Consider the following 12,594-nt stretch of genomic DNA (forward strand, 5'->3'; position numbering starts at 1 on the left):
GCTCCAGCCATTCCCTCATTCCTAAGGTGCTCCCAGAGAGCATCTCCAGGCATCCCCCCAAAGAATCAAGTTCACAGATGTTTAAAGTCTAATCTGTAACATGAACTAAACATGGCAAGAGGGAACACCTGGACATTGGCTCCAACAGTGCACTCCTGATCCAAACAAATGTAACACCCAGTTGATGTAGATGCCTCTAAATAAGAGGTTGCTAATGGCAAAGGCCATGTTTAATACCAGTAAATAAGAGTAAATTGGCCTTGGAGATTCATAAGAATGAGAAAAGTTGCCATTGTGAGTCCTTCTGACTGTAGAGAGGGTTTCTGGCCAATAACTGAGGGAATTTCATAGGCAGCTTTGAAAACACAAAATGCAATTTCATCCCTACGCAGTAATAGGGAAGGTGTTGGAATGAAGTTATTATTTTCTATTTTATTTCTATGTTCTATAATTATACTCTTAAATTCATTTATACTACTTTTTTACTTGTGAAAGAGATCTTTTTATCTGTATAGATAATAATAGTAGTCCTCAATGAAAAAATGAGTCTCCTTTCTCCTCCAGAGAGACAATAAATTCTCCCCTTTTGAGGGAAAAAGAGAAGAACAGAGACTATCCACCCTTTCTTTCAGCTTACTAAAAGTAATAACACCAACCAAAATTAATTTCAAAAGTGGTTTTATTTACTCTCTGGAATGAGGGGACTCAGATAAATTCAATCTTTCACAGCTTGCACACAATCACCGCCTGAAAATAATTGTGTCAGATGCTCTAAAAAGTTTGCAAGATTGGATTTTTTTTCCTTTTTTTTGCAATTCTGAAAAAGTTTTATCACCTGAATTAAAGGGTGCATAATATTTGACAGATTATTAGATGAAAATATTCTAAAGGCTTTTATAGCCTCACCCTTTAATTATACATCCCATTTCAGTGTGAGATGTTCAGATGGAAACGTTAAAGAGTATCTCAAAGTGAAACTAATTTTGTTTTCTACAGCAAATAAGGTTCTGATTCAGCAAACTCTGGTCTGTGTAAGCTTATATATGTGGATTTTTCCAGTTAACTCACATGGATAATGAGTCCATTTATGTGCTTTAGTTCTCTGCCTGGGTAAGGAGTATTACATTGAGCTCCATAAATAAGTTAATTGTCTGAAGGCAAAAATAAATCTTCCTAATCTGGGCAAGCAGAATTCATTAACTCAGATCATACAATGGGTGGAAAGTCATAGTGATATAATGGCAAAAGTAACTTGGGATTTTCCTAAGGAGACTGAGAAGCCTGAATGTTGATCAGCTCTCCAGGTAAAGAAGAACTGTCAGGCAGTGACAAAGGAAATGATCAGGCCTTCAAAATTCAAAATTTAAACTTAAAAACATCTCATCAAGATGGACATCTCATGGCAAACTCTTGGGGATAACTCTGATGTGTAGGGGGTTGCTGGAAGATGGAGCTCTGTGTAGGAGATGGGAAAACCAAAACCTGAGTTTGTAGGAGATCCCACCTGCTGATTGAGTCTGTGCCACAATCACAGTTTGAAATTACTAGAAAATATTAAAGTGTGCTAGGCAGTTGTTCTTGTCCTAAGAAAAGTTTGGAAACCATTGTTTCCAACTAAGGAACTGGAAAATCGGAGGGAAAACAGAGATCCTTCACTATGCAGATCTTTCATTTCCCAGAATCACAGAATGCTTGAATGGTTTGGGTTGGAAAGGACCTTAAAGCCCATCCAGTCCCACTCCTGCCATGGCAAGGACACCTTCCACTCTCCCAGGCTGCTCCAAGCCCTGTCCAACCTGGCCTTGGGCACTTCCAGGGATCCAGGGACAGCCACAGCTGCTCTGGGCACTCTGTGCCAGGGCTCAGCACCCTCACAGGGAAGTAATTCAAGTAAAGATTTCCCTTTCCCTTTCCCTTTCCCTTTCCCTTTCCCTTTCCCCTTCCCTTCCCTGGCAATCCTCTAACACCGCACACCCAGAGAACAGGATGGCTTTGCCCCCACCACAAGCCAGGACAATAATTCACACCACCTGGGATAATCACTGGGTACGAGAATGGAATTTATGTTTGGCAGTTACAAAATTAAGCCTGTCAAAAGCTTTTTCTGTAAATGTTAATACATAGTGGCAGATGACTAAAATGGAGCTATTTTGGAGTGTTCCAACTGCCTGAAGTCTTACATCAGTGCCATAATACACTCACAACCACAAGTGCACACTACCTGTTTGCTCAAAGGGATCAGTTGACATTTCAGCCCTGTTATTTGCCTCAACAGCTTCCTCTGTGATTTTCTCCATAGCTTTACTTGTACATGGCTTTCATTAGGGCAGATTCAAGGCAATTTGGGTTTCAAATAACAGTTTCAGTTGCTGAAGAGATGTCCAAACCAGGTTTGGTTTGCTGTTTTTCTTTTTTAAATCTTTGTCTGCTGACTGAAGTGAAAAGTAACACACACCTACTATCACAATAATGATGTTGTTATGTGGTCTCTTTTCTTTGTTTATTTATTTTATTAAAAGATGTCTAAACAAATAGAATCAACTGGTTAGTCAACACTGAAATGACACGTCTTTTACCTTGGTAAACATTCAAAACCATCCCTGCAGCAGCAAGATAATTTATTCATTTAGATTTTAACCAGACCTACCTCACATCCCAGGCAGCACACATACATTGGGAAAAAACCCCAAATAAACAAAAAATCCACACAAACTTCAAAGAGCTTGGCAAATTAATCCTATTACTATGGAAACAGTAATGGAGTTTGCATCTATTGGCAGTTGTGATCAAATCTTCTAGCTGATTAACATACTAATTGTGATTCATCCACTAAATAACCTCTTTATTTACTAATTCTTTTGTTGTTGGATATATACTTCTGTTTCATGCGTGTTTCAATGTCAAGCTTTTCAATGTCAATCTTTTCTGCCTTACTACAACACGACGCTGATTCCAAGGAGCTTTTGCATTCCTCTTATCCATGAGCCCTCCCTGTAAACCCCAAAACTTTTCACTGCCCAGGTGTTTGGCATACCCTGATCATGAGGACAGCTTTCCTGATGTCCCGGACGCCGTCGTAGACCAGGCGGGAGGCGTCGATGAACTCGTTCTCCTCGAAGGGCTGGGGCACGTTGGCGCTCAGGGCTTCGATGGCCACCTCCACTTGCTCAGCAAAACGTGGCATCACTGGGTTGGACACAAGGAGAGGCAGCAGGGTCAGATTTGTGTTCTCTCATCAACAATTTGCTCTGGGGCATGGATAGTTTCCAGGAGGCGCAGCACACGCTGTGCTGGAAATGCCCTAACACAGGGACCTCATGGATGGGTTTGTACCTGCATCTGGACAGCTCTGGCATTTTATCTGACAGCATGGAAAGAACCATCCCTACATCCATCCCTATATTCTCTCCTCCAACTGCGCAACAAAAATTAGAAAACTTCCTTCCAAACCTGTGATTTACTAACTTTTAAAAGCCTGCGAGATAGCTGAGCAGGCAGTAAAGTTCATTTAATGGCTATACAACCTGTAAAGAGCACAGCAAATATTTGTATCAAGTGATCAAAACAAGCTGTAGCCATTATGTCTGCTAATTTACATAATTTACACTCTAGCTCACACTAAATAATAATAATTTTATAAGAGACAAAATGCAAAATCAAGGATATACTTTTGTGAAGATACCTAAATGAATCTTCTGTTTCTTCACTATCACCATGTATATATAACACAAAACATAGCCACAGATATTGGCTAAAAATATTATAAACGGTGGTATGAACTTATTAAATGTACAATCTAAAGCTATTATTTACTTTGGTAAATGGTTTCAGAGCATTGCTTGAAGTAGCAAGAGACTTTTCTTCAAATTTCATTGAAGATTCCTTTGAAAGCATAATCACTTTCTGCACCTTGTGTTTGCAGGAAAATAATTCTTCCCTAAACCAGTCCTCTAACAACTCAAACCCAAATCCTACAAACATGAACATCAGGTCCCACTGATTATACTGCATTCCTGGACTTGTTTACTCCTCTTAAAAATTTAACAATAATATTGAAGGACTATGCTCATAAAGGACAAACATAATCAATGTTTCATTAGAAACCTAGATAAAAGGATGCAGTTGAATTAATTCTTAAGAATTTAGGGAACTAGGGTCAAGTTTAGGATTTATAGAGAGCCATCTTTTCAACATATTCATATTACTTTTATTCTAGCATTTAGGTATCCAGATCATGTATCACTGACTTTACTATTTTGGCAATATAATTAGAAGAACAGGAAATTATGATTCCCACAACAGTTATTGACTTTTTTATTGCTAAAATATTACCTTTTTTTGCCCATCTTTTCCCTAAATACTATTTTTAATACTTATTGGTAACCTGAACCCAGCTGATGAATACAAAGGGGAATTTTCAGTGTTTTTTTCATCAAGAGCAGGGACATTCTTTCCCAGGAACTTCTACTGTGATAGGAAACGATATTTTCTTCTTAACTAAATGTTCTTAAATTTATTTTACAGAATCTGACTTAAAGTAAAACCACAAAAACACATGATTTAAGAATAGTTTACATTTTGAAGAAGTGGCAGCAACCATGAGCTCAAACTTTCTGTTTCTGGCATTTAAATATTACGCATTGGATGCAAATGAGGAAACCTTTAAAGGGATACAGGGATTCAAATATAGTTTATACATCACTAAATATCACTAAATATATGTGTGTATATATATATCTGTTCACATAGACAGATGAAAGAACAGATTTGTGTTTTCCATGCAGATAATGTTCAGTAAGTTCCTGGGATAAACTGGAAAAACAGGAAAAAGTGGCAGCAACAATAGACTTTAAAAAAGTAAACATTAACAAAACATTGCCAGGCAGAGGGAAAACATTTTAATTAGAAAAGGAGTTTAAGAGAGATGAAAGTTTTGGAAAGCGTATTTAATAAATGCATATATCAAATTACCTTAATTAATAGAACACTTGAAAGTGTAGTAGGAGACTAATATGATTGCATAAGGAAGTCTCAAGCCTGAATATCAAAAAGCAATCATTAAAAATACAATCTAAACAAGTAAACCTAAAGAATAAGAAATAAATTATTCTGTGTTGTTGCCATAAAACAAGTAACACTAAAGATGCAATAATTAAAACAATTTTAAAAAAGGAGGTAAACAACTGTAATATTTAGGGTTAAATTAAATTAAACTTAAATTTCAGTTTATAATTTCTTAACTGGCAGAGGTGGTCAGGTATTTGATATAATTGATAGTAGGTGCAACAGGCCTGAATTAGGAATGGGCAGTTTGAAGAACATCTACATAAGCATAAGGAAATTTATCTTCTACATATGTGTTCAAGTTAACAGAGTATAGTAAAATTTACCCTATAGTTTTTAAGAAAAAAATGAAAGCAATTTCTGAACCTTTTTCAGTGACATCAAGAAAAACATTAGTGGTGGAAATTCCAGGAATTTGGGAAAAAAAAAAAAAAAAAAAAAAAGAAGCATCTGTCTATTTTAGATGAAGGTATATAATCTTAATATAAACGTTCTTGTAAAGGTAGAGAAGAAGGAAGATTTATACTATATTCAACATAGTTTTAGTACCCAGAAATAAAATCAAACATGACATGGAGCAATTAATGTTTAATTATCTGTAAATAATCAACAGATGCTGGACAGGCAACAGATTTGTGGCAATAAGTTGCACCAAGCTTTTAGAATATTTCCCTTGACAGGGCAGAGATGGGGGGAGCAGGTACAACACAGCTGGGTTTGTCATGGCCACATGTGACATTCTCAGAACAAAACAAGGGAAATTTAAATTAAAATGGTTGTAAAGTGGAAAGTTACACTTTATTCATATTCCTGAACACAAGGTATTAATTCCTGATCACATTTATTACCTCCACTGGCTGTGGAAACTTCTCTGATCTGTTCTGATTTTGTCAGACCTGGCTATAATTTAGCCCCTAATTTAAAATATGACACGTAAACATTATCTGCTGTTTCAAAATGGGAATAGATATTAAAATACTTTATGACTGCTTGCTTGCCAGTGATATTATTACATCAGTGCTCACTTTTGATTGGGCAAGCAAGGAAAAACCACCTTTAATAGGGGGCTATTACTTATTGCTTCTTTAAGCATATGTTGCCATTTAATGCAGGAAGTTTTTGAAAATTGAGAAATTTGTTATTGTCCAGTTAAGCTTATTCAGCTCCATGAAAAAAAAAACTTTCTTCTCTATTATTTACCACACAAAGAAGGATATTCCTGTGCCAAAGGTGAAAGAACCACAAGTAAAATTCAGGCAAAGGCGTGCATTTGAATCTGGAGTTAGAACTTGCAAATGTATCAGACAGAGAACGATTCATTTATTATGCACAGAGAAATTGGCTATAAATTTTAGATTCAGAAGCAAATCAATACTTCTGGGGCAAAATTAAACATTGGTTTCTTAGCTGGAGCTGTGGCCTTGAAAACAGCCACACATATGCTTAGACTGAAAAATGTGGTCCATTAAAATCTCTCAGCCTAACTACATGAATTAATTAGGCACCTGCATAAATGTTGACAGAATCAGGTCCCAAGTTAATAACAACACTTCTAATCCACTGACTTTGTCATTCCAACAAAATAAAGATTTGAAAGCCTTTCTGTAGATGAATTTCCAATGGCACTGAAAGCAAGACCAATGCCAACAAAATCTACGATGAAAGGCTGCTGGAGAAAAATTTGGAATCAGAAAAGTTGAAATTATTTCCATTTTTTCAACTGATCAATTCTTTTGAATGATACTTTTTTTTCTTTTGGCTGATGTATAATAAAAAACCAGCATATCACCATGTGTGAATTCATGCCTTGATCAAACTTGTATTTTTTTTTGTGAACCCCTCTGTTCCACAAAGAAAATATTTTCTGTAAAGTTCTTGTTTTTCTCCCACCCACCCATATCTCCTACATATTAAAGTTATCAAGTAATTACCTGTTTCCTAAAAATATAATTCCTGCTGACTTTTTCTGCTATGGCAATCAGTTTGTACTGTGATTTTTGTACTTAGAAACATCACTGCAAACTTTGTTTAGTGATAGGGGAACAATAAGATCCCTGATAGACAGAGAAATGCTAGGTTACATAATAAAATTATTGAGATAGAAATTAAAAAATGTTTGGGCGTTCTTGTTCATAGCATTAGAACAAAAAGTTTCATTAATATGCAAGATTAAATGAATGCCTTGCTGATTTATTGTACTTTTATGGCCTTATTGTTTAGGAACTTGAATTCCTCAGAATCTTAAGTAGATGTGAATGTTCAGAAATGTGGAAAGGGATAATTAAGACACAAAAAACCCAATAAAGGTCAAGGACCCTTCAGGTGCACAGTTTCTAATTCTTAGTAGCATCAATGGGAGTGAGGAAATTTGTCTGGTTTTGTCTCACATCACACAACTGGAAGTTTTAAATCTTTCCTTATACCAGGCAGAGAATAGTAGATGCTTCCATGAGAAAATTAATCACACCAATCCTACTTTAAAGACTCAGGTTCAGCGGGATAAAATTCTGATTTTCCTCTGCCACAGAACAGAGAGGGAGGTGTTTGGCTGTCGCCCTGATTTTTTAAGATTTTCTAAGCCTTCTGATGTTGACATTCTTGTAACGAACTTTCTCACACACTTTTTGTAAATAACTCATTGTTTTGCATTCCTTTATGGAGGAGGAGAAAGTTGATGGACTGTTGGTTTGTCCAGTGTCATTGGAGAGGTGGCACTGTCACCCTCCAATCCACTGTCACTTTTGGAAAACTATAAATGTTGGAGTCAGAAATTAAAATTCCCTTTTTTTCTTCACCTTGAGAACACCGGTGCGTCCTTGTGTTCTTTTGTGTCCTATAGCGACATTTTGTTTAGACCAGATTTCTGCTTTAGACAACCAAGTTTAGGCACAAACCAACCCCATTTGCACCAAATCCTGGCACATTTTTGGCTCTGAATCAGGCTGAGCACAATGTGGCTCCTTTCCATCCCAATCTCACTGGAACTGAAGGGTTCCCAGGAATATCATCTCAATTTTTGGCCAGAAGACAATTTTTGAAAAGCACCAGCAGAGCTATTTCTTAGAGCTTCATTTTGAAAAGACAAACACCTACTTGAGTCTTTTTAGAATCCAAGGATTTGGATCCAAGGGAAGAGCCCTTCTCAAAGTCCAGGGGTTGTTCCTCAGAGCCAGACTGTTCTCAGACAAATCAGATATTTGAGCAGCAGAGAAGTGACTGCTCTCCTGTACCCACTGCACCAACTGTGCCCTCAAACCTTTGTATTTGCTTAGGCATTTCTATCCATCCTTAAGAAAATTTATTTTCCTTATGCCATGTTGATAGAGACACATCATTTAAGGTGCCAATCACCTTATCTATGTAGCCCTTAAATGGCTTTAAAAATCTGGTCAGTTGTGGGTAAGATTATTCAAGAATGACATGGCAGTCTAAAGGATTGCTAAAAGTTTCAGAGTCCCTGAAAATGTCTGTGCTTCTCCAAAACATCATGGTTGTTTGTGTCACATAAATCAAGAACAGTATCTAGAACGACAGGCAGGATTTTAAACTTAAAATTATCAGGGGAGACTAAAAAGAAAGAAAAACTAAGAATGATCTAAGAATACTACAAAAAAAAATGCTCTCAGAAAAAAAGCTCAGCCATTATCCAGATTTAAGAGGTTTTAGTACTAAACATTCACAAAGTTACAGCTTAAACATTTCAGGCCACTGGATGAAATTTCTTCTGTTAGTTTTTGTGTTTGTGTGGCTTGTTTCTTGTTTTCTTTTTGTTTTAATTTTTTAATTTACTTAACTGAAGAAAGAATGCAGTCTACTGGGAACTTCAAGTATTTAAACTAGGTATTTTAAAGATCATTCCCAAGGGATATCTGACATCCTCTGTCAAAGACAGCACAGTTTCTCTGTTTCATTTGACAGATGAATAAGGAATGAAATATGATACCTTATTTAGCTCAAAGTGTTTGTCAAAGTCTGTTTCTAAAAGAACTGCACATTCCTTATCATAAGATTCTAAATACTTCACAGAATGTTTTTAAGTCCTGATCTCATATAATTCACATTTCAGTCATGACTATTATATTGCTAATTGAAAAGAAAAAGCTTTATAAAAGTCTACTGAAACATTACATAACATATAGAATTGCAGAAATGTCTGGGTTGGAAAAGATCCCTCAGATCAAGGAGTCCAATCCCTAACCCAGCCCTGCCAAGGCCACCACTGCCCATGTCCCCAAGTGCCACATCCACATGGCTTTTAAATCCCTCCAGGGATGTGGACTCCAAACTGCCCTGGGCAGCTGTGCCATGGCTGGACAAGCCTTTGGCTGAAGAAAACTTCCCAAATATCCAATTTAATTCTTCCCTGGCCCAGTCTGAGGCCGTTCCCTCTCCTCCTGTCCCTGTTCCCGGCTGTCCCCTCCTGTCAGGAGCTGTGCAGAGCCACAAGGTCCCCCCTGATCCCCCTTTGCTCCAGGCTGAGCCCCTGCCCAGCTCCCTCAGCCCCTACTGGTGCTCCAGACCCTTCCCCAGCTCTGTTTTGGGCAACAAACCCTGTGTCTCACACTGGTGAAATGGTTAAAAGTCAGCTGTAAAATAATGAATAATGAATAATGAATAATGAATATCCACATCTATAGCAGTTCGCAGTGAACACAAGACTTTCAGGAAGAATCAGCCTTCACTGCCAAACACTGATCTAGCCACAGCCAATAAAAACAAAATTCTCAGGCTTCCTTGAATTGATGGCCAAGTCCTGACCCTCTGGCCCAACTGTGTTAAGGTTTCTGGCACTTCCCAGAAGGCTCCAACTTTATCTGTGGGTTTTTGCAACCAAACAGATTGATGTGGGAATGGAAGGAATGGATTTTCTCATGTGCAGCCCAGGTGAGATGGACATTACAGAAATCAATGGCACATCTGGAGCTCTGTTACCATGTGTTGGGAGACAGGGGCACACAAACTAGAGGGGAAAGCTCATCTTCAAACTTTGTTCTGACTGAACTGCATTGACAGAAAGACAAATGTCAGGGCAGAGGCCAGGTAAGTGCTGTTTGCATCCTGGAAAGCACAGGAGGCCACTGATTAAGGACAGGTCCACCCCAAAATGGACAGAGGAGGATAACAAATGTCTTTTGTGTCTCACCAGTTTCAGCTGTCTCCCTCTCCCCTCTACCTGTGCAAGATTCCGCACAGTGAGTACCCCCAAAATATTATTCCTGCCAAACAGAACCCTTCAGGGTAATACTTCAAATGAAAGCAAGCTCTTCAGAAAATTCCCTCAAGAAAGCAGTTTCGTGCTGTTGGACACCAAGCACGTTATGTAAAAAGCAAACCACCCTTCCTGGCTCAGCTAGAAGTTTGTGTATCAATATGTAGGTGTGTGTAGGCAAGGGGGTGCAAGGAATACCAGTGCTTTTATTTTAAAACATTATTGTACAGTTCACACTTGTATTCACAAAACATTCTGTTGGGGTTGGTGGAATGATTTGGATTTCATTTCTCTGCTTATATTTTGTAGACCTGGTAAATTTCTTCCTACTTCTACCACCACCTTCCTTATTTTAAAAAATGGCTTTTAAGAGCACGAAATGTTTTTGAGAACAGATTTGAAGAGTGACTAAATAATCTGGTTTATGAAAATGGACATTTCTATTATATTATCCCACTGGTCATCATAGAAGGTGTCTGGCACATCCAAAATAGATAACCCTGTGTTTTTTAAACTCTCATTGAGTTGATTCACAGCTAAATCTTGAATTTTCTTTGATTATGTAATCCTTATATTGACCTTCCATTTCTGGAAGACCTTTAGGTTTTGGAGAACAAAGTGGAAATATCTCCTTGGGGTTTTCAGTGAATATCCTAATATAAGCACAGCCTAACATCTTCAGCACTGATGTGAGGCTGTTGAGCATGGAAAAAATATGATTTCTCAGCTGCCCATTACAATGCCACTGTTTTTCTGAGACAATAAATTAGCTCAGAACCTTTCTGTCCATGCAGATAATATAGATGTAAGTGTTCCATTTACCTACAGAAATTAAATAAAAATATATTTTAGTCTTGTCTTTTTCTCCCAACCATCCCAACCAGCATTTTCCTTTTGGCAAATTTTGCTGCTGCCTATTCCCCTGGTAATGAATGTACACCAACCACCGTGCTGGCCCTGAAGTGACACAAGATTTCCCTTTCTGCTTGCTGAGAAATGATCACTTGTGCTCTGCCTTGTCACCAGCTCTTAATCCATCAAAGGCTTTAACACTCACCCCATGGTTACCTGATTGCCAAACACCTGTGGGTGCAGCATGTTAGGGAAAGCCTTTGAAAACCTACATCAATTATGTTATATTCTCCTTTAGCACTCTATTCCATTTTTAAAACTGGAGAAAAAGAACTAGTATTTCAGCTTTGAGCTACATGGTGATTTATTCATCTCCAATGTCTCATTTAATTGCTTTATAATGCATTTTATATGATTTCTTAGTGTATGCCTCTGTATATTGATCAGAGTTTCTCTGGTTAGAAATTCTTTGGATCAAACCAACAATCTTGGATGTTCTCTGGTCTTTTTGTAAAATACCTTTTCTTTAATAATGCATTATATTTTTCTTTTGTTGGTGGCACCTTGACCTTTGCATTTCAGTTTAGCAAAACTTCAAAGAAAATGCTACAGTACTCTGCAGAATAAAAGTCATAATTTGATCAGAACTCCTGGATAAATGATTTCATGTACTCAGGATGATGGTACCCATAAGTTTTACTATAACTACCTGAACTCCCATAAAACATGAATTTAGCATCATTTATTTTTTAAATAGGCTCCATTTCACATCTTTTAGCTCTCCCTCAGATTCAATATGGGATTATTTTGATTACAGCTATGCTTAAATTCATCTTCTTGCTTCTACATTTTGTTTCCCTTCATATCACTGCTGAAAAATCCATCTTTCACACATTTTTAGTATTAGATTTGATAACATCACTGAGCTGCCTTTTGCTAGTGATAAATATCTCTGAAGTTTGCCCTACTCACACTGATAAAACTCTCACAAGGCTTATTGCTGAATTGCCAGTAGTGCTGATTTTCAACTTCAGCCCATTCTGATAAAGACAAAATAAAACAAAATTGTGTCAAAACAGAAGTTGGAGTGACCTACTTAAAACCAGTGAGTTACAAAGTTACTGGGATATTTTTAAAACATGCTAAAAAGCTGAAACTCCAATTTCGGTGTGAATCAGACAATTTCAAATTTCCAGGGTCCCTCACAGGAGTAACCCAAGTAGTATGGTACTTGCTGTTCCAGGATGGTTTCCAGACAGCCCAGTGCAAACTGGAGCAAAACAACAAAAAAATTTTGTTGGGAAGTTTTCAAAGCCTTTCCCAGGCAGTTCTGGTCCTACTTGTTGTGCTCTTATCCCTTTCATTTCCCATTCACTTACTTTCATCACAACCCTGCAATTTCTAATCCAGTTTTCCCAGCTTAAATCCAACTCTTGGCCTTTAAATAATGTCACGGCTTTTTCTCCTTC

At 37.5% G+C, this 12,594-nt stretch overlaps 1 protein-coding gene across 2 annotated transcripts in view; it reads right to left on the reverse strand.

The window, feature by feature from the left end:
* CTNNA2 (catenin alpha 2) overlaps positions 1–12,594 on the reverse strand; it is a 480,539-nt gene that overhangs the window by 43,030 nt on the left and 424,915 nt on the right. For both annotated transcript variants that reach the window (XM_054293256.1, XM_054293255.1), the window contains exon 13: positions 3,035–3,186. In XM_054293256.1, coding sequence (XP_054149231.1) covers positions 3,035–3,186 — 152 coding nt within the window. The remainder of the gene's footprint in view (positions 1–3,034; positions 3,187–12,594) is intronic.

Source organism: Melozone crissalis, unplaced genomic scaffold (assembly GCF_028551555.1).
Source record: "Melozone crissalis strain CALT ecotype California unplaced genomic scaffold, PUWL_Pcris_2 ptg000132l_1, whole genome shotgun sequence".
NCBI lineage: Eukaryota > Metazoa > Chordata > Aves > Passeriformes > Passerellidae > Melozone > Melozone crissalis.